General features: G+C 44.6%; 1 protein-coding gene and 1 long non-coding RNA gene across 5 annotated transcripts; one reads left to right on the forward strand and one right to left on the reverse strand.

Annotated features, from left to right (window-relative positions):
- Positions 1–9,000, reverse strand: LOC121397184. 4 transcript variants are annotated; one of them, XM_041573472.1, is made up of 4 exons: positions 5,668–6,510; positions 2,570–2,732; positions 712–846; positions 1–596 (listed from the first exon to the last, which is right to left on the reverse strand). In XM_041573472.1, exons 1-3 carry the CDS (start codon positions 5,696–5,698, stop codon positions 726–728), a joined length of 315 nt encoding a protein of 104 aa, XP_041429406.1. In that variant the 5' UTR covers positions 5,699–6,510; the 3' UTR covers positions 1–596; positions 712–725. The 4 variants fall into 4 exon arrangements, with proteins under 4 accessions (XP_041429406.1, XP_041429404.1, XP_041429405.1 ...); XM_041573470.1 differs by having other exon boundaries at positions 2,403–2,732; positions 5,668–5,815; XM_041573471.1 differs by lacking the exon at positions 5,668–6,510 and adding an exon at positions 8,867–9,000 and having other exon boundaries at positions 1–846; positions 2,403–2,732.
- Positions 9,001–13,852: 4,852 nt separating this feature from the next.
- Positions 13,853–15,282, forward strand: LOC121397186. The gene is made up of 5 exons (XR_005963571.1): positions 13,853–13,942; positions 14,030–14,161; positions 14,248–14,372; positions 14,461–14,831; positions 14,920–15,282. It is a non-coding gene; the product is annotated as an uncharacterized LOC121397186 (long non-coding RNA).
- The last annotated feature ends 9,538 nt before the right edge of the window (positions 15,283–24,820 follow it).

Genomic DNA, 24,820 nt, shown 5'->3' on the forward strand with positions numbered 1-24,820 from the left:
TGAGAGTCTTGTTACTGTCACTTACCTGGGAGTGTGAGGTTATAGTGAGTGCTGGTGTGACTGACTGGGTTGGAGACAAGGACAGTGAATGTGCCAGTGTCAGTACTGGGTACAGTGAGAGTCTTGTTACTGTCACTTACCTGGGAGTGTGAGGTTATAGTGAGTGCTGGTGTGACTGACTGGGTTGGAGACAAGGACAGTGAATGTGCCAGTGTCAGTACTGGGTACAGTGAGAGTCTTGTTACTGTCACTTACCTGGGAGTGTGAGGTTATAGTGAGTGCTGGTGTGACTGACTGGGTTGGAGACAAGGACAGTGAATGTGCCAGTGTCAGTACTGGGTACAGTGAGAGTCTTGTTACTGTCACTTACCTGGGAGTGTGAGGTTATAGTGAGTGCTGGTGTGACTGACTGGGTTGGAGACAAGGACAGTGAATGTGCCAGTGTCAGTACTGGGTACAGTGAGAGTCTTGTTACTGTCACTTACCTGGGAGTGTGAGGTTATAGTGAGTGCTGGTGTGACTGACTGGGTTGGAGACAAGGACAGTGAATGTGCCAGTGTCAGTACTGGGTACAGTGAGAGTCTTGTTACTGTCACTTACCTGGGAGTGTGAGGTTATAGTGAGTGCTGGTGTGACTGACTGGGTTGGAGACAAGGACAGTGAATGTGCCAGTGTCAGTACTGGGTACAGTGAGAGTCTTGTTACTGTCACTCAGCTGGTGTCTCTCAGGCAGGGCTCCTCCGTTCCATGTCCACAGAACTGTGGTCTCTTCCCCACTGTAGGAAACACTCAGACTCACATTCTCTCCACTGCGGTCGGTCTTTATGTTGGTCACAGAGACTGGGTCTGAAAAAAATAGAGAGAAATAATAATTTTAAACACATGCCTGTACTACTAACATAATTTAACAAATCTCAGCAAATATAAAGGGGCAACACAATGAAAGACCCAGCACTGGGGGGTTTCAGTCAATTCTCACTTGAAAAGCAATTGTGAAAAACTCAATCTTGCCGTGTGCTACAGGCCTTACACACAGGCTTGCTCACTGCATGGAGGTGGGAGTCTGACAGTCTGGCAGTTTGGGATACACTATACAGCACCCTGAGAACTGAGTAGAGCAGCTGTATCTCTTTATTTACCATGTATGTGTAAAGTTGGCCATACACAGGGAGAGCTGCTTGTTTGGCGACTTCACCAAACAAGCAGATCTCAACCTGATATGCCCACCTTGAGGTGGGCAATAAAGAACAATTGGTTCACAATGAGCAGCATACAGGTGGTCGGATGGAGGGCCACATCAATGAATAGACGCGGTCCTCGATCTTTTTTTAAACCCGCCCGATTGACATCTGCAGGACCGCCATCAGAAATCCCAGGGCCCCATACGACAAAATTTCCTGGGCCCCCTGGGCTGCGCCCACCGCAAGCCCCACCTACAGGTCCGCCCTCCCCACGCCACAGGTCCGCCCCCCACCACACAGTAAAAAAACAAAAAAAATATTGGTGGCTAGGGTTTCCACATGTTAATAAAATATAAAAAGATATTGGTGGTCAGGGCCCCCCATAAAAAAAACATTTGTGGCCAAGGCCCCCCCATTAAAAAATATTGGTGGCTAGGACCCCACATGAGAAAAAAAATTGGTGGCCAGGCCCCCCCCCCATTATAAGAAAATTGGTGGCCAGGGCCCCTTAAACGTCCATGCCTTCCCGAAGTTAGCAGCTCTCAGAAAGATGGGGGGCCCAGCTAATCAAGTAAGTGTGGGGGGCTAGGCCCCCCTTACCCTCGGGCCCCCTACAACTCTCCCCCCTGTCCCCCCCTGATGGCGGCCCTGGACATCTGCCCAACTTTCGGCCAGATATAGATCGGGGAAGCCCATTGGTGGGCCCCATACACTGCCCAATAAGGTGCCGACTTACTGTTGGAAGCTTATATCTTTAATCTTCAGTGTATCACAGTTTTTGAAATCATGTAGTCATATTTTGGAGCCATTTTACCTTAAAATATGTACAGGACCAAAAAGTTACATGAAGGCAATGTCCCATTGAATCACATTTAACATAATTACATTTTTTTCTTTTTCACTGTAGTAAGAAAACAGTGACCTGTACTTGATGGTGACTAAGATGCATTAATCCATATTGGTGGCAAAGTAATCCTTGCAACAATAATTGCACTAAATAAACCCCATTGGTGGTCTCCATACACTGCCCAATAAGATGCTGACTTAATCTGTCGGCAGTTTATATCGGCCGGTGTATGGGGGGAACTAACTTTTAGTGAGCCTCAGCAAATACTTCTACTTTATGAGACAAATAATGTTAAATGAAGCAGATCCCACTTACACTGCTGCTTTATCTGATTCCCATTTACATTTCAGTATTACACAGAGCAGATCACTTACCCATGATCAAGTAGTTTGTATATTTGTACTGTGTGACTTTCCTGAGCTCCTGATATTCTAACACATAATCACCGGAGTCAGATTTCTGGGCATTGGTAATAGTGCAGCAGCCAGTAGATTGGTTCAACTGAAGTCTCTCTCTGTAAGTGCCATAAATGTGCAGATACCTGTCCATGCAAGAGAAGTCCATGATCCGTTCCTTGGATGCTCTTTCCAGAAAATAAAGCACTTGTTTCTCACATGGGAAGTCACAGATCTGTATGTTTGATGCCACAGCCACTCGCAGAGACTTCCCAGTGACCAACTGGGACCCCAAGATGCACAGAAGAACTGCAGGAACAGGACAATAACAATTATAGCCAAGTATATGCAGATACTCACACTTCACAGGAGATTTTGATCAGATTTTGTGGGACACACTTTATCTGATCTTACAATGGAACAGCACAAGATTTGTAGGATGCTATGAAAACTGATCCCTCTTTAGTAAGAATATAAAGTCAGATCAGATAAAGTCAGATGGTGTAGTTTGTTCATGCATCACATCCGACATTCAATGTATTTCAATGAAACAAAAGTCGGTCAGATACCATCATATTTATCTCGTACGATGAAGACACAACATCAGCATCTGACAATCACATCACATTGAATGGAAAATATTCCATGTAGATTACACATCAGATTTTTGTATCACTCCCATTATATTTTGACCCATGCAACTACATCTGACTTGTAGATTGCGATCTGTTAATTCGACACCATCCTATAAAATCTCCCGTGTAGTTTAGCACTAACTCTTATGAATATGCATCCATGTGCAAGTCTCATCCGCTTGGATCTACAGACGTCCCATACAGGCACAAAGAAAAGGCACAGGCAGATCAGATTTTTAGTCTGGTAACAACAAAAGTAATGCACTAGAACTGTAGGAAGGTCTGTCCAAAGCAATAACTTAATGACTCAAATTGCTGGGTTGGTACAATACTGAGCTACACTTTCTAATATTATCAGTATCTGTATGACTGCCATTAGTTTTCCCTTAGGCTGGGGGCAGACGAGGCTACTGGGCAGCAACTAATTGCCTCTTCTTCGGGTGACTAATATCCCCTTATACCTTCCCGCCGGCTACAATGTAAATCGCCAGTGGGATGGCACTCGGATCACTTTGATCTCCCCCAGTAGCCTCATCTGCCACCACCCTTACAGGCGATGATTTGCCTTTAGTAACATGCAGACAGTGATATTCTGAGACAATTTGCGATAGGGCTTCATTCTTTACTTTGGGGGGATTTTTTTAAGTATTTTGTTTGTTTACCTTACAAAACATTTTTTCCAGTTCAGTTGTTTTCAGATTGGTCTCAGAGGAAACCTCAGCACCGACATCTCAGAGGAAACCTCAGCTGTAACATCTCAGAGGAAACCTCAGCTGCAACATCTCAGAGGAAACCTCAGCTGTAACATCTCAGAGGAAACCTCAGCTGTAACATCTCAGAGGAAACCTCAGCTGTAACATCTCAGAGGAAACCTCAGCTGTAACATCTCAGAGGAAACCTCAGCTGTAACATCTCAGAGGAAACCTCAGCTGCAACATCTCAGAGGAAACCTCAGCTGTCACATCTCAGAGGAAACCTCAGCTGTAACATCTCAGAGGAAACCTCAGCTGTAACATCTCAGAGGAAACCTCAGCTGTAACATCTCAGAGGAAACCTCAGCTGCAACATCTCAGAGGAAACCTCAGCTGTCACATCTCAGAGGAAACCTCAGCTGTAACATCTCAGAGGAAACCTCAGCTGCAACATCTCAGAGGAAACCTCAGCTGTCACATCTCAGAGGAAACCTCAGCTGTAACATCTCAGAGGAAACCTCAGCTGTAACATCTCAGAGGAAACCTCAGCTGTAACATCTCAGAGGAAACCTCAGCTGTAACGTCTCAGAGGAAACCTCAGCTGTAAGTTGTAACATCTCAGAGGAAACCTCAGCTGTAAGTTGTAACATCTCAGAGGAAACCTCAGCTGCAACATCTCAGAGGAAACCTCAGCTGTAAGTTGTAACATCTCAGAGGAAACCTCAGCTGCAACATCTCAGAGGAAACCTCAGCTGTAAGTTGTAACATCTCAGAGGAAACCTCAGCTGTAACATCTCAGAGGAAACCTCAGCTGTAAGTTGTAACATCTCAGAGGAAACCTCAGCTGCAACATCTCAGAGGAAACCTCAGCTGTAAGTTGTAACATCTCAGAGGAAACCTCAGCACCAACATCTCAGAGGAAACCTCAGCACCAACATCTCAGAGGAAACCTCAGCTGCAACATCTCAGAGGAAACCTCAGCTGTAACATCTCAGAGGAAACCTCAGCTGTAAGTTGTAACATCTCAGAGGAAAACTCAGCACCAACATCTTAGAGGAAACCCATTGCAGAAAACAGGGAGGGGAAGTCAGTGTCAGGAGCCATTCGGGTTCAGCTATATTCATGCAGTTTTCCTATTTCAATAGGGACTACACAGAAAGTCATGGGACAACAGTTTCTGTCAATTCTTTATGTTCAGAAGAGACTGGGACTCAGCGTGATGGGGGCTGGGCTTTATTATCTCTGTGAGTGCGATATGAGAACTAATATGTCCATGGGCTGAACTCACACTTGTTTGTTTGCCCCTTCCTATCCCATTATATATATACACACACTAAATCCCATTTGCTGCTCAGGGCTAGGGGCACGCACAATAGATCTGGGGCAAAACGATGGGGGGACGGCAGGTAATAAGTGTAGGGTTAAGGGTCTTCTGCCTGTAGCCTGCCCATAGTCCTATTTGTGACTCCCTTGTCAGCCTGTCTCCCAATCCCCCCCCCTCTCTTATGGCACACGTGTACACGGAAAAAAATTATTACTGACTTGTTTTTAATGGAAGTCTGTACTAGCAACACTTGAGCCAGACCTTCAGTGGGAGGAGCTAATTATCATAACCCCACCCCTCCTTTAGAGACAGGTGACACCCCTCAGGCTGGGAGGAGAATAGGACCGCCCCTGTGGAAGGGGAGAGACGTTTGTTTATATGTGACATTTATATAGTATATGACTATATAAAACCTACTGAATCAGTGTAATAAACACAAGGTGGTAGGCTGTACTGATCACGTGGGTAGGGGAGAACTAGAGACGTCACGTGAGTGTAAAGCAATAGGAATGAGAAGCTACTGGTTCCTCAGCGCTCCCCGTCACTCTGTGCCCCAAATCGTCCCTTCCCCGCTGCCCCGCGCACTCACTCACCCGCTTCCAGCAGCAGATCCAGGGAATACATAGCGGGACAGTCACGGGCCGGTTCTACAGATCAGGGAAACAGAAAAACTTCGTACTGATCTGCACAATAACAGGAACTAAGCACGTGTGTATCTTGGTTGTGTGACGTAAGGTGGGAGGAGGACTTTCTGAGGAACGTTCCCCAATGGGCGTGTCTATTTCACAAACTGCAGGTAACTGTACCAAAAACATATCGGCAACTTTTCCAAGCGGTTGTGTCCGCGTTTAACTAATCCTGGCACCTGCCGTGCCCTCCCTCTGTGCCCGCAGCGTCCCTCACTGACACACACACCTCCTCTACTGAAGCTGCAGTCACCGCCCACTCTGTCTAGAGCTCCGTCCAGCAAGAAACTGACTGTGCTTCTGCAGGGCTGGGATAGAAGAGGAGCTGACAGAGATGTACCAGCAGGATCATGAAGTCAGGGATAGCGGGTGAGTATGAGCTCAATATTGATCTCCTGTGTGTGTCACTCAGGGCCGCCATCAGGGGGGGACAGGGGGGACTGTTGTCCCGGGCCCTGGTGGTTTGGGGAGTTAAGGGGGGCCCGGCCGTGCTGCATTAACTTGCACTTACTTGCATTTACTTGCACAGCCGGCCCCTGCATCAGAGCTCCGATGACTGGCTTCTTGTGTTCTGATTCGCCATGAAATGTAAGTCCCGGTAAAGCCACATGCGGATTGGTTGGGAAAAGTTTGAACCTCCCCTCTACTTTAACCAATCACCATGCGGGTTTACCCGGACTTACATTTCACTGGCGAATCAGAGCACAAGAAACTGAAGATACCGGCATCTGAACTCCCTGGCTAAGGTACGTGCAGTTTTTTTTTTTCTTTTAACTTGTGGGGGCCCTGACCGATTGTTTATTTTAAATGTATGGGGGCCCTGGCTAATAGTTTTTTTTTTAAATGTGTGGGGGGCCTTTGCTATTTTTTCTTTTTTAAAATGTGTGGGGGCCCTGACCAATTGTTTTTTTGAAATGTGTGGGGGCCTTGCTAATTGTTTTTTTTTAAATGTGTGGGGGCCCTTTGCTAGTTTTTTTTTAAAAGATGTGTGGGGGCCCTGGCTAATTGTTGTTTTTTAAAAAAAAGTGTGGTGGCCCTGGCCAAAACTTGCCTCCAAGCCTGGAAATGAAAAATAATCACCTGCTTTGAGGCCACTGGGAGCAACATCCAAGGCTTTGGAGAGCAACATGTTGCTCCTGAGCTACTGGTTCGGGATCTCTGATATAGTGGATAATATACCCCCTACTGTAATTTATAAAGATATTATAAGTCACCGAAGGGTTATGTGACCTGTATAAAAGCACAAGGCCAAAAGGCGAGTGCTTTTATACAGTTCACATCAGGCCCTGATTTGGGGAGAGGCCGTCTAGGCCGGGCTTAGGGCGGCAAGGTGTTAGGGGCAGCAAGCAGGCACCCCTGACCCGCTGCAGCAGCTTGTGTATTGTGATTTTTTTTGTGAATGGAATCATTGGAATGTTAGTGTTTACTGATAAGGTACGGCCGCCATTACCTTCTGTGTATCTAAGCCACCCCAAGCAACTCCTGGCTGCTGTGCGCCTGTGCTCTACTCAGCTCTGTCTTCATTCCAACAGAGAGAGAGTAAACAGCGCAGAGCGGCGGACTGGTGCAGATCTCCTCTTCTTTTCCGGGCTGTGCCTGTGCGTGGTCCCACGGTGACGTCATCACATGACTACGCATGCACGTGCATCAGCGCTGCGGCCGGCGCTAGGACCCGGCTGCAACGGGGGGCAGAGGTGAGCAGAATCAGCCGGCACTGCGACCATGCAGGGGCCCCGCTTACTCAAATCCGGCATTGGGTCACATAACTCCGAGGTGACTACTAATATCTTTACAAATTACAGCAGGGGGTACATTATGCATTATAATCTACATTTTCTGGGAGCAGTGTCTTGATTCCTAAAGATAAATACAAGAGGTCCTCTGCACTCAACCCATTATCAATATATTTAAGACAGCGACATTTTGTGCACACTGCTACTGAAAAATGCCTTACCCTTTAAACAAAACAGGGATTGTTTGTCCATATATTGCAATATATTTAAGCTGGCCAACTACGTCAAAGTCATCCCATATCTGGCCAGTCCTGTTCTCAATTTTCATCTGATTCATTAAGAATTCTATTGCTTCATTATACATTTTACAAAGGGACTAAGTTGATTACTAAAGATGTCTGGCTCTGTTCTGCCCTTGCCTTCTTGCCTGCCAGGCCCGGACTGACAATATGTTTGTTCGGGCATTTGCCTGAGGGGCCGTTTCATATTTCCTTTAAGTTAAGGTTACCATTCGTCCCCGTTTCACAGGGACATGCCCCGTTTCAAGACCCTGTGCCCCGTCAAAAATTGCCCCGTGAAGTGTCCCCGTAAAATGGCCATTAATTTAAAAGTCCCCGTGTATGCCTGGCTGCATCCCCGTGAATTAGGAGCCCTGGTTGGCCACAGAAAACATCTGTCAAGAGAGTAGAGTTCCAGACTGACCTACTTCTATTGGCTATATTTTGGCGCCAAGGAGAAAGGGCTGGGCCGCAGGAGGTTATATAGTTGTCCCTGCCCTCAACGTGCACAGTTGCGCATTGTTTTTTTTTAAATGTGTGGGGGGCCTGGCTAATTGTTTTTTTTAATGTGTGGGGGCCCTTTGCTAGTTTTTTTTTTTTAAAGATGTGTGGGGGCCCTGGCTAATTGTTGTTTTTTAAAAAAAAGTGTGGTGGCCCTGGCTATGTTTTTTTTTTTTAATTTGTGTGGGGGCCCTGGCTCATTGTTTATTTTTAAAATGTGTGAGGGCCTGGCCACAAATGATTTTTTTCTTTAACCACCACCTGACACCAAAACTTGTAGGAGGGGCCTGGGCACCAAAGTTATTTTTTTAACTCGTAGGGGGGCACTTAATGTTTTAATGCCTGTGTCTTGTGTGGCCTTCATACTAAGGGAAGGGTGGCGAGGGGGGCCCAGTATATTTTGTTGTGCGGGGCCCCGTGATTTCTGATGGCAGCCCTGCACTATCATCATACACTAATGCAGCTGGGAACTGACATCTGCTGCACACTCACCAATATCATATTGGTGAGTGTGTAGCAGATGTCAGTTCCCAGCTGCATTAGTGTATGATGATAGTGACACACACAGGAGATCAATATTGAGCTCATACTCACCCGCTATCACTGACTTCATGATCCCACTGCTGCTGCTGGTACCTCTCTGTCAGCTCCTCTTCTGTCCCATCTGTAGTACAACTTGTCACACACACTCATTTATACACGGGAGACACTGACTCAACTTGGTTACAGCCGCCACAGCTAGTGAGCAGTGGTTGTGGGCAGTGTCTATTGGTAAAGACTGTGGTGGGTGGTGACTCCAGCCTCCTGGGATTTAATGCTTTGTGTTGGGGGCGGAGCTATATCCAGGGTGGGCGGTGACTCAGCCTCCCGGGTTTTAATGCTTTGTGTTGGGCGGAGCTATATCCAGGGTGGGCGGTGACTCAGCCTCCCGGGTTTTAATGCTTTGTGTTGGGCGGAGCTATATCCAGGGTGGGCGGTGACTCAGCCTCCTGGGTTTTAATGCTTTGTGTTGGGCGGAGCTATATCCAGGGTGGGCGGTGACTCAGCCTCCTTGGTTTTAATGCTTTGTGTTGGGCGGAGCTATATCCAGGGTGGGAGCGGTGACTCAGCCTCCTGGGTTTTAATGCTTTGTGTTGGGCGAAGCTATATCCAGGGTGGGCGGTGACTCAGGCTCCTGGGTTTTAATGCTTTGTGTTGGGCGGAGCTATATCCAGGGTGGGCGGTGACTCAGCCTCCTGGGTTTTAATGCTTTGTGTTGGGCGGAGCTATATCCAGGGTGGGCGGTGACTCAGGCTCCTGGGTTTTAATGCTTTGTGTTGGGCGGAGCTATATCCAGGGTGGGCGGTGACTCAGCCTCCTGGGTTTTAATGCTTTGTGTTGGGCGGAGCTATATCCAGGGTGGGCGGTGACTCAGCCTCCTGGGTTTTAATGCTTTGTGTTGGGCGGAGCTATATCCAGGGTGGGCGGTGACTCAGCCTCCTGGGTTTTAATGCTTTGTGTTGGGCGGAGCTATATCCAGGGTGGGCGGTGACTCAGCCTCCCGGGTTTTAATGCTTTGTGTTGGGCGGAGCTATATCCAGGGTGGGCGGTGACTCAGCCTCCTCGGTTTTAATGCTTTGTGTTGGGTGGAGCTATATCCAGGGTGGGCGGGGACTCCAGCAGTAGTGGGTAGGGAGAGAAGCTGAGAGCCGCTGAGGCAGACAGTGAGATCAATATTAACATTAGTGAAATGCGGACACAAGTACTGGGAATGAAGAAATGCAGCTGAGTCTTTTGTCACCGTTACCTTCAGCTTGTGACACGGACATTGGCATTTGGGGAAATTTCACCAGAAACGCAGGAGCCTCCCACTTATGTACCAGCAGCGTGACGTCACTAACACCATGCTCCCTGTACTGCCGGGTGTAGCTTTTAACATTCTGTGGCTTTTCACTTTCGGGGCCTCCCCCGTATTGTAGGGTCAGCGATGTTGCTTTCCTCATTCCCAACCCAGTTTATACTGCCGCTAGCCCCGGACCGGTTATAACGTGACATCCCCCGGCCCCCAGAGTCGGTCTCCAGTGCAGGGACTCATCACCTTGGGACTCACCACCTTGGATCACAAGATGCCTCACATGGCGCAAGCCGTCAGCCCTCTGGGGGGGCAGCACTAGAGCGGACAGCGCTGAGTCTGTGTGGAGACTGTGGTGAATGCGATAACTCGCAGCATCAGCCATCAGACTGTGTATATACTACAGCCAGGGTCCCCAACCTTTTTCGCCCGTGAGCAACATCCAGATGTAGAAAGAGTTGGGGAGCAACATAAGCATAAAAAATGTTCCTCGTGGTGCCAAATAAGTGATGTGAATGATTGGTCATTTGGTAGCAGGCCCGGACTGATAATATGTGGGTTCTGGCAAATGCCAGAGGAGCTGCTATAAGGTGCCATAGAAAGTCAGTATTTAGTGGGCGGGTGGGGGCTGATTGGGCCTCTGTTTCCCTGAAATGGCACGGCCTATTTTAATCCTTAGTCCGGACCAGTTTGGTAGCCCCTATGTGGACTGGCAGTCTACAGTAGACTCTGTTTGGCAGTACATCTGATTTTTATACAACCAAAACTTGCCTCCAAGCCTGGAAATGAAAAATAATCACCTGCTTTGAGGCCACTGGGAGCAACATCCAAGGCTTTGGAGAGCAACATGTTGCTCCTGAGCTACTGGTTCGGGATCTCTGATATAGTGGATAATATACCCCCTACTGTAATTTATAAAGATATTATAAGTCACCGAAGGGTTATGTGACCTGTATAAAAGCACAAGGCCAAAAGGCGAGTGCTTTTATACAGTTCACATCAGGCCCTGATTTGGGGAGAGGCCGTCTAGGCCGGGCTTAGGGCGGCAAGGTGTTAGGGGCAGCAAGCAGGCACCCCTGACCCGCTGCAGCAGCTTGTGTATTGTGATTTTTTTTGTGAATGGAATCATTGGAATGTTAGTGTTTACTGATAAGGTACGGCCGCCATTACCTTCTGTGTATCTAAGCCACCCCAAGCAACTCCTGGCTGCTGTGCGCCTGTGCTCTACTCAGCTCTGTCTTCATTCCAACAGAGAGAGAGTAAACAGCGCAGAGCGGCGGACTGGTGCAGATCTCCTCTTCTTTTCCGGGCTGTGCCTGTGCGTGGTCCCACGGTGACGTCATCACATGACTACGCATGCACGTGCATCAGCGCTGCGGCCGGCGCTAGGACTCGGCTGCAACGGGGGGCAGAGGTGAGCGGAATCAGCCGGCACTGCGACCATGCAGGGGCCCCGCTTACTCAAATCCGGCATTGGGTCACATAACTCCAAGGTGACTACTAATATCTTTACAAATTACAGCAGGGGGTACATTATGCATTATAATCTACATTTTCTGGGAGCAGTGTCTTGATTCCTAAAGATAAATACAAGAGGTCCTCTGCACTCAACCCATTATCAATATATTTAAGACAGAGACATTTTGTGCATACTGCTACTGAAAAATGCCTTACCCTTTAAACAAAACAGGGATTGTTTGTCCATATATTGCAATATATTTAAGCTGGCCAACTACGTCAAAGTCATCCCATATCTGGCCAGTCCTGTTCTCAATTTTCATCTGATTCATTAAGAATTCTATTGCTTCATTATACATTTTACAAAGGGACTAAGTTGATTACTAAAGATGTCTGGCTCTGTTCTGCCCTTGCCTTCTTGCCTGCCAGGCCCGGACTGACAATATGTTTGTTCGGGCATTTGCCTGAGGGGCCGTTTCATATTTCCTTTAAGTTAAGGTTACCATTCGTCCCCGTTTCACAGGGACATGCCCCGTTTCAAGACCCTGTGCCCCGTCAAAAATTGCCCCGTGAAGTGTCCCCGTAAAATGGCCATTAATTTAAAAGTCCCCGTGTATGCCTGGCTGCATCCCCGTGAATTTGGAGCCCTGGTTGGCCACAGAAAACATCTGTCAAGAGAGTAGAGTTCCAGACTGACCTACTTCTATTGGCTATATTTTGGCGCCAAGGAGAAAGGGCTGGGCCGTAGGAGGTTATATAGTTGTCCCTGCCCTCAACGTGCACAGTTGCGCAGTGCATGGAGACCAGACAGGAGTCACCAGAGGAGCAGGAGTCACGGACGCGGAGGACAAGGTATTAGCAGCAAGGGAACTTAAGGCAGGTGAGCCCTGGCCCCTGGCTTAGTTAGCTGCAGCAGCCAGTCAGTGTAGGGATCCCATTAGTAGGTAGGTAAACAGTAACAGTGCAGTGCTAGTGTAGGGGAAGCCTTTGTTGCCCAATGTGTGAATCTGGGGGAGGGTCGCTGGGGGTCGCGGTGTTTGCTGCACAGAGTTGAGTCGCTGCCCTTTCTGTAGGAGTCGCACTTGTCCGCGCGTAACATCACTGCTGAGAGACTGAGGGAGGAACAGACGCGCTCTCCCAGGCAGCCTGAAGGAGACATCAGAGAAGCGCAGAGACTCGCACACACCGCTCACAGCCGTCTTGTCACGGGCGGGGTGGTTGGTTGTTTTGTTGGTACTTGGTTGGTGGTGGGTGACTGCGGCTGGGGCCAGGCTGGCTGTACACACACAAAGTCACAGACTCTCTCTCACCCTGGGCATCTTTTCAATTGGGCTTCATTATTTTATTTTTTTATTTTATAGTTTTTTATTTGCCTTATTCTGACTCTTCCCAGCTTTCAAATCAAACTGGGTTGCTGCTGATCCCATCTAAAAAACAAATGCTCTGTAAGCTCTGCTAAGCCTATGTACAAATATATTGTTATTGCTACTTTTCATTACTTATCTTTTCAAGCCTCTACTATTAATCATATTTCAGTCTCTTATTCAAATCAATTCATGGTTCCTAGGGTAATAGACCCTAGCAACCAGATGGGTGAAATTGCAACCTTACTTGGATGGAGAGCTGCTGAATAAAAAGCTAAATAACTCAAACCACAAATAAAAAAAGATAACCAATTGAAAATTGTCTCAGAATATCCCTCTTTACAGTTCATTTAAAGCAATGATCCCCAACCAGTAGCTTGTGAGCAATATGTTACTCTCCAACCCCTTGGATGTTGCTCCCAGTGGCCACAAAGCAGGAGCTTATTTTTGAATTCCAGGCTTGGAGACAGGTTTTGGTTGTATAAAAAACATGTACTGCCAAACAGACACTCCTAGAGGCTGTAAGTCCACATAGGTCAGACATAGGGGCTACCAGTAGCCAATCACAACCCTTATTTGGACCACCCAGGAACATTTTCCATGCTTGTGTTGCTCCCCAACTCTTTTTAAATCTGAAGGTGAAAAAGGTTGGGGACCCCTGATTTAAAGGGAATCAACCCCTTTAATAGAGCCAGTGTGTGTGTGTATAGCTATTGCAGTGCATTGGAGTTGTACTTGTAGGCACTGGTGTATAAAGGGTTAATATGATTTCCTAAGGGTATACATATGACAACAATTTAATGAAATATAAGATATGCATTTAATTGTACACCCAGATATTTAATACACTATAGTATATATTTATTAAAGCATGAAAATAGTTCCAGGATATCTTTGCTGGATTTCTTCACAGTTGGATTCCTTCAACGTCACTCCTGCTTCAAGCATTCCAAGCCGGTCATCCTTCCATCCATCTCACAATTGCCATGTTGAATATTTACAAGCCAGGATAAACAGGTAAGTCTCTAAAAGAAGTGTTACGAGTCTGACCTGCCCGACTCAGAGTGTCGCTGATGTAGTACTAATGTGTCTCTTTATTTCCAGGATATCTTTGCTGGATTTCTTCACAGTTGGATTCCTTCAAAGTCAGACTCCTGCTTCAAGCATTCCAAGCCGGTCATCCTTCCATCCATCTCACAATTGCCATGTTGAATATTTACAAGCCAGGATAAACAGGTAAGTCCTTAAAAAGCAGTGTTACAAGTCTGACCTGCCCGACTCAGTGTCGCTGATGTAGTACTAATGTGTCTCTTTATTTCCAGGATATCTTTGCTGGATTTCTTCACAGTTGGATTTCTTCAAAGTCAGACTTTTTCAAGCATTCCAAGACAGTCATCCTTCCATCTCACAATTGCCATGTTGAATATTTACAAGCCAGGATAAACAGGTAAGTCTCTAAAAGAAGTGTTAGGAGTCTGACCTGCCAGCAGCCAGAGTGTTGCTGATGTAGAACTAAAGTGTGTCTTTATTTACAGGATATCTTTGCTGGATGTCTTCACAGTTGGATTTCTTCAAAGTCAGACTCCTTCAAGCATTCCAAGACAGTCATCCTTCCATCTCACAATTGCCATGTTGAATATTTACAAGCCAGGATAAACAGGTAAGTCTCTAAAAAGAAGTGTTAGGAGACTGACCTTCCAGAGTGTTACTGATGTAGTACTAATGTGTCGCTTTATTTACAGGATATCTGTGCTGGATTTCTTTGTCAAGTCAGATTTCTTTGTCAAGTCAGATTCCTTCTTCAAGTCAAGGTCGGATTTCTTCTTCAAGTCAAGGTCGGATTTCTTCTTCAAGTCACCCATTCTCACAAGCATCATCTTACACAGGATACGAAGTCTGGAAATAGGTAAGTAACTAATTAGGATAACAACTTAATAGGTTGCAAATTCAGCAATATGTTTGTTTGATTCTAACAAGCTTTTTCTTTGTTGAAGGATTTTTTACAGCTACGTTCTTGAAAGACCAACAGGATGCCGAAACAACTAAAAAAACGCAAGTGTGTATTGACTGACTATACGAAAAGAATTTCCATTTCTCAGGCCAGGAGAAAATGAAAACTCAGCTTTCTGTTCAATGTGTAAGATATCTTTTACTATCGCAAGTGGTGGGCGAGCATCTGTAACTGACCATATAGCTTGTAAAAAAACATAAAAGGGCACAGCTGTCTCAAGCTGGTACTTCAAAAGTAAACACATTTTTTAAAAAATTGTTACCTGATAAAAGTGAGTTACACTTGGCACTTCAAGAAGGAACATATGCATTCCATACAATAAAGCATCATCATAGTTTTAGGTCAATGGACTGTTCTTCACATTTAATTAAGAAATTCTATGAGAGCAAATTTAGTTGTTCGAGAACAAAATGTGAACTAATTGTAACTAATGTGATGACTAGGTGGGCAACTGAAATGGTTACTCAAGATTTAGAGAGAACTTCATTTGTTACCTTACTGATTGATGCTTCAAACCATAGCCATATAAAACTTTTTCCTATACTGTTGAGATATGTCCTTGTTGGTAATGAGTCACAGGGTGGTGGTCAAGTGCAGATACACACTAAATTGGTTTACTTTTTTGAGCTTGAAGGAGAAACTGCTGAGATTTTGTCGAAGAAAACCCTCCAGGTTATTAGTAGGTTGCATATAGAAAACAAAGTAATTGGCATATCTGCTGATAACACTAACACTAATTTTGGTGGATTGAAAAGAAAAAAGGGCAATAATGTTATTACTAAAGTTAGAGAATCTCTTAACAGAAATGTTGTGGCATTAGGCTGTGTGGCACGCATTGTGCATAACTCTGCACACGCCAGTTTTGGTATGATCCCTCTAGATATTCATGGTGTAGTTTCAAAGATTTTTGGATATTTTCATATCTTCACAGTTAGAGTTGAACGCCTCAAAGAATTTTGTGATTTTGTTGGGCAAGAGTGGAAGGAAGTTCTTAGCTCTAGCAATGTCAGGTGGTTATCTTTGCTACCAGCCTTAAGAAGAATTCTTGACCTTTACCCAGCATTAAAATCATTTTTCTTATCTGAAGACAAATGTCCAATTGTCTTGAAGAGATGGTTCTCTGATCCTTGCACTGAGCTTTGGCTACAATTTTCCAATGCAACCCTACCTCTTTTTCATGATACTATTAAGAAGGTTGAAACACAAGAAGGAACTGCTGTTGAGTCTTCATTGATTGTAAGTGAATTAGTTCGAAAGATGACTGCACGAAGAGATGAGAATTTTATCCCATCTGTGGTAAAAGCCACACTGACTTGTCTTGAAGAAGATGGCTTGTATACCAAAGCGGACTACCTTCATGTTTCTAATGAGTTTTATAATACAGGCGTAGATTACTTGAATGCTTGGTGTGCTCATTTTGATCACATTGATAAAACTGAGTGTGTTTTACTAAAAAATGTACCTGATAGGCAGTCCTTTGAGGAGGCTGTTCAGTTTTTTAAGAGTAAGTCAGATCTGTTAGATATAAAGGAGGATGACTTGTTTGATGAAATTAGTTATTTAAAATGTTTTACAACAGATACAAAATTGCAGGAATGGAACTCTGATAATCTGTCAATTTGTCAGAGATGGAGTCAGATTTTTTCCCATTTTAAAGAAAAGATGGTTCCTTGTCTTGAGTTACAAAAATTGGTAGAGATAACACTTTGTTTGCCTGGATCCAATGCACCTGTGGAGAGAGTTTTTTCTGCTATGAACATGATGTGGACATCCAATCGATCACGTTTAAGTGTACAGTCTGTTAATTCTATGCTTACAGTATTGGTAAACTTTCCAATGACATGCCAGGAATTTGCTGCTGAATTAGCAAGTAGAAAAGACATTCTTGAAAAGATACACTGTTCTGAGAAATATAAGTGTTAGGTATTATGACTTGTTTGGCCTAACTCAAATGCCAGCAGCAGTAGTATTTAAACTGTTTTCTAATTCTAATTATCTTTGCATTTGAACTGTGTAACCAGGTTCCAGAGGTATGTCCAAGCAGCAGGGCCATCTTCAAGACAGTTTAAATGCACCTTGGCATGGCCCTGGATTGAAACCTATTTTAAGTATCTTTAAGTATTTTGAACTGTTAAGTTTGTTTCCAGGCAACAGTGTTATTATCTTCTTCAAGACAGGTTCCAGGGCCATGCCCAGTTACAGCATTTAAACTATTTTCTAAGTATTTTGAACTGTGAAGTTGTTTCCAGGCAGCAGGGCCATCTTCTTCAAGACAGGTTCTGATCCATTCCAGGGCCATGCCCAGGTGCATTTAAACTATTTGCTAAGTATCTTTATCTTTAAGTATTTTGAACTGTGAAGTTATTTCCAGGCAACAGTGTTATCTTCTTCAAGACAGGTTCTGATCCATTCCAGGGCCATGCCCAGGTGCATTTAAACTATTTGCTAAGTATCTTTATCTTTAAGTATTTTGAACTGTGAAGTTGTTTCCAGGCAGCAGGGCCATCTTCTTCAAGACAGGTTCTGATCAATTCCAGGGCCATGCCCAGGTGCATTTAAACTATTTGCTAAGTATCTTTATCTTTAAGTATTTTGAACTGTGAAGTTGTTCCAGGCAACAGTGTTATCTTCTTCAAGACAGGTTCCAGGGCCATGCCCAGGTGCATTTAAACTATTTTCTAAGTATTGTAATAGACAGACAAATGAGGATGATGCAAAGGTCACCTCCAGTCTATTTAGAGAAATAATCACCAATCACTAATATGTACTTGTTACCTTTGTGGGTTTCTGGTAGAGGTCCCAATATATCAAGAGCAACTCTTTGCATAGGGTGATCTGTTTGAAAGCTACCATTGGTGCCCTAGCAGTCTTCTCAGCCTTACTGTTTCCGGATTACCTAACACTGCCATCTGCAGGCTGGAGGTGACCTTTGCATCATCCTCATTTGTCTGTCTATTACACTATCTTAAGTTATTTGAACTGTGAAGTTGTTTCCAGGCCAGGGCTATGTCCAGGCAGCAGCAAAACATGTGTATTTAAACTGTTTTCTAAGTAACTTCAGTTCTCTAAGAATTTGAACTTGTGTCCAGGTTCCAGGGCTGTGCCCAGGCAGCAGCAAGACATGTGTATTTAAAACTGTATTTAAAGTTTGTTTTCAGTTCTTTAAAAATTTGAAGTCCATAAAACAAGATTTGTGCCAAATTTCTTTATTTATGCCTGATGTTTATTTGATTTGGTCTGAAATTGTCCCTCGGCTGTGCTGGCAATCCCAACTATTAAAACCACTTGAGAAATGCAGACGTAAAATTAACCATTCAATTGCCAAGTTTGCAGGCAAGTTGAACATAACTGTATACAGACACCATGAGTTAGAGAATGGTTTTGAAGGATTGTTTAGAGAGGACAAGGTCCACTTGTCAGAAATAGGATTGGATATTTTCAATGTTGGACTGCAAAATGCAGTGGAAAAAGCCTTGTTTTGTGGAGGGGGGCCAAGCCCAAGTTAAGGTTTTAACTGGTCTTGGCGTGGCGGATGTTTAAAATGTTAATTGGCTCCTGGCCGATACCATGGCGGGGCTCATATATACACTGAATGGCAAGCTCTGCAATTATACGGAGCTGGGCTTGGTTATTACTGTTAATTTAAGCAGTGAATGTTAATGGAGTAATTACAGATGCTGTTTAATAAACTTGGCTGTGGCCTTTCTCCACACAAAACAAAGTGTTCATGTTTTATTTAGCTAAGAACGGTTCCTTATGTTTAAATGTTCATGCCTACTGATCCCATGTCCCATTGGGGGCCAAATTAGCCTCTTGTGGGCATGGGATGGTGGCATGACATGAGGTAGATGGGCTCAGATCCCAGATACATTCATATCATTATATAAGTTTCGTTATAAAAGTTTAATTACAGGGCATCCTATAGCTTTAAATTCACAGCTGGGCCAGCAGGTATGTGATTGGAGGGCCCCCTGCTGGCTGAAAGCCCGCGAAAATAAGTTATATATAGAGCCCTCCTCGCAGCACTCGTGTCAGCGCAGCCTGGGGATAGCTTCAGAAGAATTTCCCCACCCACCCACCCTCATGTTATATAAATTTATAAAAAAAAAAAAAAAAAAAAAAAAAATGTCACAGCCAATTAATTATATGGTTCATAATAAATGGATTCATTAATGGCGGATGTTTAAAATGTTAATTATTACATGTACCACTCCAAGGTTGTCACAGTGAATAATTATTTTCTTATTTGCCAAATTTGGGCCCCAAATATCAATTGCTGCTAGGACAGGAAAAAATTCCAACAGGACTATATTTTTAGTTAATCCTGAAGAAATCCAATCTTCTGGCCATGTTCCCACGCACCACTGGTTTTGGAAGAATATTCCAAAACCAGTTGATGCTGCGGCATCAGTATACAACTGCAGGGCCTCATTGTCTATGAATTCCTCTTGCCAACATGTTTTTCCGTTATATTGTTCTAAAAATTGTTGCCAAATTCGCAAATCATCTTTCACTTCAGATGTGATGCGAATATGCCAGTTAGGCTTAGTCACTCCAGCAGTCAATGAGGACAAACGCTTTAAAAACACTCTACCTATTGGCATTATTCTGGTGGCAAAGTTTAAATGACCAATAAGGCTCTGCAGCTGTTTCAGCTTCATTTTTGTGGCTGATAAGGCATTAGCAAGCAATATTCTCAATTTTACTATTTTATCAGATGGCAACCTACTCTCCATATTAACTGAATCCAATTCAATACCCAAAAAGGTTATAACTGTTCCTGGGCCGACAGTCTTTTCTGGGGCCAAAGGGACCCCAAATTCCTGTGCTATCCACATAAAAGTATGTAGAAGTCTTTTACAAGTGTCTGTCCCCTGGGGTCCCATAAATAAAAAATCGTCCAGATAATGGATGACGAACTGGGACCCAGATTCTGTTTTTAAGGTCCACTCCAAAAAAGTTGCAAAAGACTCAAAATAAAAACATGAAAGGGAGCACCCCATGGGCAGACACCTGTCAAAGAAGAACTTGCCATCAAAGTGGAATCCTAATAAATGAAAACAGTCTGGGTGTATAGGAAGAAGACGAAAGGCAGATTGTATGTCGCATTTTGCCATCAATGTGCCTTTACCGCAGATGCGTAATAATTTAATGGCTTCTTCCACTGAGGAATATGATACCGTGCAAAGCTCAATATCAATGCCCTCATTCACCGAGTTCCCTGATGGAAAAGACAAGTGGTGTATTATCCTAAAAGTACCCGGCTCCTTTTTGGGTACTACACCTAATGGTGAAACTTTGAAATTTTCAAAAGGAAACTCGCTGAATGGACCCATGATTCTCCCCAGAGACAACTCCTTAGAGAGCTTGTCTCTGACAACCTGAGGGTGATTGTAAACAGATTGTAAATTATCGGTTACTGATACTGATGGCTGAATTCTAAATGTTGGAATCCAAAATCCAAACTGAAAACCGAACTTAATTAGATCCGCCTTCACTTTGTTTGGATACTTGCTTAGCCAAGGCAACATTTTTGCTAAATTCACCGGCGATGTTGCCTTTGGCCATCTGTTCTTTTGTATTGGTTTTGCTGTTGGCAGAGAATTTTCGTACGCAGCGAAAGGCTGGGTGATTGCCTGCGCAGTGAGAACACTCGTGTTTGTACCTACATGAGTTTTGAAATTTGCATATGGTCCCGTTGAATGCCCAACATGTGTTGGGTTTTGGTGGTACTTGACGGGATGTGGATGGAAATGCCGGCTTTGGTGCCAACATTCCCATCCAAAGGTCCACATCCTTTTGTCCCCATGACAACCCTGGGTGTACCGCTAACTTCTGACGAAAACGATCATCATAGATGAACCATGAAATACCGCCATATGTGCGGTAAGCTTCCAAAATGATGTCAAGGTATTTAAATAAATGAGGGGATAGTTGAGGTTTACTAGAACATAGAACATTGGCAAATATGCAAAACGCTTGTAGCCAATTGCTAAATGTTCTTGGGACTGGGCGTCTACGGATTTCTTCGCTATCTCCTTTCTTATCAGATTTGAGGAACTCCTTGTAGGCTGGTAACAATGAGAGAATATCTATATAATCACCCTTTACTATCTTGTCCTTCACTGAGGTGGACAAATGTAAACCTAATGGGGTTGGCTGACATGTCACTATATCCCTTAAAGGAAACCTGTCACTTTTTTACTTATAGTAGAACTGTAAATAAAGAGTTAATAGTAATCACATAGCTTCTCTTTTTTTTAAATACATGTAACTAATAGAGAGGTTTAAAAGTGTGCACGAGACTCCACAAGCCCCGACTTTGTGAAAGTCGGTGTGCAAAGCCTCATGGGAAAAATATGCTGACTCAAAATCTCGCGAGATTTCACCTCAGTGTCAATGCTTGAAGCGAGGAAGAAGTATCTGCACGCCTCTTAAAGCCTCTGGCCAGCCTGCCACCGGAGTGAGGGGTAAAAAGATCTTACTATCAATGGTTTTGTCAATCTTGCGTCGTCATTGCTGCTAAGACTGGGAGATAGAGGAGGAGAGAGATTTACAGCACGCTGGGCTTCTGCTTCACAGTCACTCATCAAGCAGCTGCATGTTCCTCCTCCTCCCTCCCTCCCTCCCTCCCTCGATCAGTCAGGCAAAGGCGATTGGCCAGCAGACGGGTTGGGAGGTGTCAGTTCCCATGCTGTTACACGAAGCTCCTAGGAGAGGTAGAGGGGAGGTAGGGGTGTCTGTGTCTCTGTGTGTCTCTGTGTGTTTGTGTCTCTGTGTGTCTCTCTGTGTGTTTGTGTCTGTGTGTGTCTCTGTGTTTGTGTGTGTTTGTGTCTGTGTGTCTCTCTTTGTGTCTCTCTTTGTGTGTCTCTTTGTGTGTCTCTCTGTGTGTCTTTTTGTGTGTGTGTGTCTCTGTGTTTGTGTGTGTGTTTGTGTCTGTGTCTGTGTGTCTCTCTGTGTGTCTCTTTGTGTGTCTCTCTGTGTGTCTCTCTGTGTATCTTTTTGTGTCTGTGTGTGTCTCTGTGTTTGTGTGTGTTTCTCTGTGTTTCTCTGTGTGTCTCTCTGTGTGTTTGTGTCTGTGTGTCTCTGTGTGTTTGTGTCTGTGTGTGTCTCTGTGTTTGTGTGTGTTTGTGTCTGTGTGTCTCTCTGTGTGTTTGTGTCTGTGTGTCTCTGTGTTTGTGTCTCTGTGTGTCTCTCTGTGTGTCTCTGTGTGTTTGTGTCTGTGTGTGTCTCTGTGTTTGTGTGTGTTTGTGTCTGTGTGTCTCTCTGTGTGTTTGTGTCTGTGTGTCTCTCTGTGTATTTGTGTCTGTGTGTGTCTCTCTGTGTTTGTGTGTGTGTTTGTTTCTGTGTCTGTGTGTCTCTTTGTGTGTCTCTCTGTGTGTCTCTCTGTGTATCTTTTTGTGTGTTTGTGTCTGTGTCTGTCTGTGTTTCTCTGTGTGTCTCTTTGTGTGTCTCTCTGTGTGTCTGTGTGTGTCTCTGTGTTTGTGTGTGTTTCTCTGTGTGTCTCTGTGTGTCTCTCTGTGTGTCTTTTTGTGTGTGTGTCTCTCTGTGTGTCTCTCTGTGTGTCTCTCTGTGTCTTTTTGTGTGTTTGTGTCTCTCTGTGTGTCTCTTTGTGTGTTTGTGTCTGTGTGTGTCTCTGTGTTTGTGTGTGTTTGTGTCTGTGTGTCTCTCTGTGTGTCTTTTTGTGTGTGTTTGTGTCTGTGTCTCTCTGTCTGTGTTTGTGTCTGTGTGTCTCTCTGTGTGTCTTTGTGTGTGTGTGTGTGTGTGTCTCTGTGTTTGTGTCTGTCTCTCTGTGTTTGTGTCTGTGTGTCTCTGTGTGTGTGTATGTGTCTCTGTGTTTGAGTGTCTGTGTGTGTGTGTTTGTGTCTTTGTGTGTTGTGTCTCTGTGTGTGTGTTTGTCTCTGTGTCTCTCTGTGTTTGTGTGTCTCTTTGTGTGTTTGTCTGTGTGTGTTTGAGCATGGGATGGGGCTGATTTAATGTTTTTTTTTACAGTTCTGTAAAGTGTTCTAATTTATTTCTGCCAAATTTTATTTAAAAACAATTCTCTCATTTTTTTTTAATTAAAACTTTGCTCAGCGATAATCCACCTGGACGTAGTGTGGCGCCATCTGTGTCCTCAAAGGGATCAGGAGGTACAAAGCGGGGTGCCCTTGGGGTCATATCTGCATCACTACACAGCGGACCGCAGCTTGAGTTGTATTGCTATAAATGGCGCTGTATCATCACCGAGACTTGCTGCTGTGCATGGTCACACTCCACCGGTGGTTATAGAAACCGTATAGGTAGGACCCCTATACGGTTTCTATAACCACCGGTGGAGTGTGACCATGCACAGCATCAAGTCTCGGTGATGATACCGCTAATCACAGCGTACATTATTCAAGAAAACGTGTTGCTATGTACAGAATCCTTGGCAACCGCCCACCTGTGCCACAGAATACAGCGCCATTTATAGCAATACAACTCAAGCTGCGGTTCTGCTGTGTAGTGATGCAGATATGACCCCAAGGGCACCCCACTTTGTACCTCCTGATCCCTTTGAGGACACAGATGGCGCCACACTACGTCCAGGTGGATTATCGCTGACATAAACGTATGGATAAAGCAAAGCAACTTGCCTAGCCACCAGAGTAGATCTGGGGTACCCGATTGAGGGGTCCTACCTATACGGTTTCTATAACCACCGGTGGAGTGTGACCATGCACAGCAGCAAGTCTCGGTGATGATACCGCTGATCACAGCGTACGTACGTTTTATCTATATACTGTGGATAACTTGGGGTCACTGTGTCTATATCCCTAGAATGGATTGATTGGTGTAGGAGGTGGGTTGCTATGCACGGACTGCATGGCAACCGCACACTACTTCTGACGGTTATTAAGCTGCTTACAGCCGCATGACGCGTCTAGCGGCTTAGCTAAAGCGTGGAGAGTGCTATGACCCTAGATGCACCCCTGTATGACCCCCTGTGACCCCACTCAACCTCTAAGTGAACACTGTGATGGTTACGCTGCATTCCCGACCACGAAGACTTACACAAGCATGCGGCCACCAGGAGAATGTGTTACACCTGCCCCACAGGCCTCGGGTGAGACTACACACCGATGAGCAATACAACCATCGGCAATGAGAGACTTAGCGCAACAACGGGCGCAGCCGACCTAACTTGACGGACGACCTTTGGAACCGCTATTGCGGTCACACACTACACCGAACATGAAGCGGCAGGAGGGACATTACTCAAACTGACTGGTAATCTTTATTCCTCATCTGACACCGCTGCCTTAATGACTTTTCCCTACTTGGACTTTTGTCATATGCCTGTAGTGCTGAGGCTTACATCCGGAGCTGCTACTACAATGTATTTGTGTTATTGAAACTTTAGATATACTGCTAAACATTGTTACACACTTGTTACTTATGTTACGCTGTTGTTGCTAATACCGTCTTGAGTCTATTTAGCTTTCATATTTGTATAAGTCACGTTCTTGTTTTATTTTGCTTTTGTATATACCCACTTTCTAATGGAAAATCCCCAATTTTCGTCACTGTGACGTCACACTACACTGTTTCCCGCCACATTTGGGTTTAAATGTTTGGTGTGAGACTGCAAATTCACTTTGAGAAAGGCTTGAGTGCAAGCCGAAACGTTAGTCGTTTTTTTGTTTGAAATAAACACTTTTTGACCTTGCGAGTGCGAGTTCTATCATCTTTCTCTCTCTCTCTCTCTCTCTCTCTCTCTCTCTCTCTCTCTCTCTCTCTCTCTCTATATATATATATATATATATATATATATTAGAAACTATAGTTCATACAGTATATTGCATATCTAGCAGAAACTATCATTTCTAGGTAACTTATGAGGTTAGAGACTTTCTTTCCTC

This window comes from Xenopus laevis, chromosome 8L (assembly GCF_017654675.1).
Source record: "Xenopus laevis strain J_2021 chromosome 8L, Xenopus_laevis_v10.1, whole genome shotgun sequence".
NCBI lineage: Eukaryota > Metazoa > Chordata > Amphibia > Anura > Pipidae > Xenopus > Xenopus laevis.

What these genes read in the sequence shown, in the direction of transcription:
- LOC121397184 (XM_041573470.1), bottom strand. Translation starts at nt 5,698, where the DNA reads ATGTATTCCCTGGATCTGCTGCTGGAAGCGG. An exon ending in GGATCTGCTGCTGGAAGCGG is followed by an intron (nt 2,733 to 5,667) that starts GTGAGTGAGTGC and finishes CTGTTCCTGCAG; the next exon opens with TTCTTCTGTGCATCTTGGGG. An exon ending in GCCTGAGAGACACCAGCTGA is followed by an intron (nt 597 to 711) that starts GTGACAGTAACA and finishes ACTCCCAGGTAA; the next exon opens with GTGACAGTAACAAGACTCTC.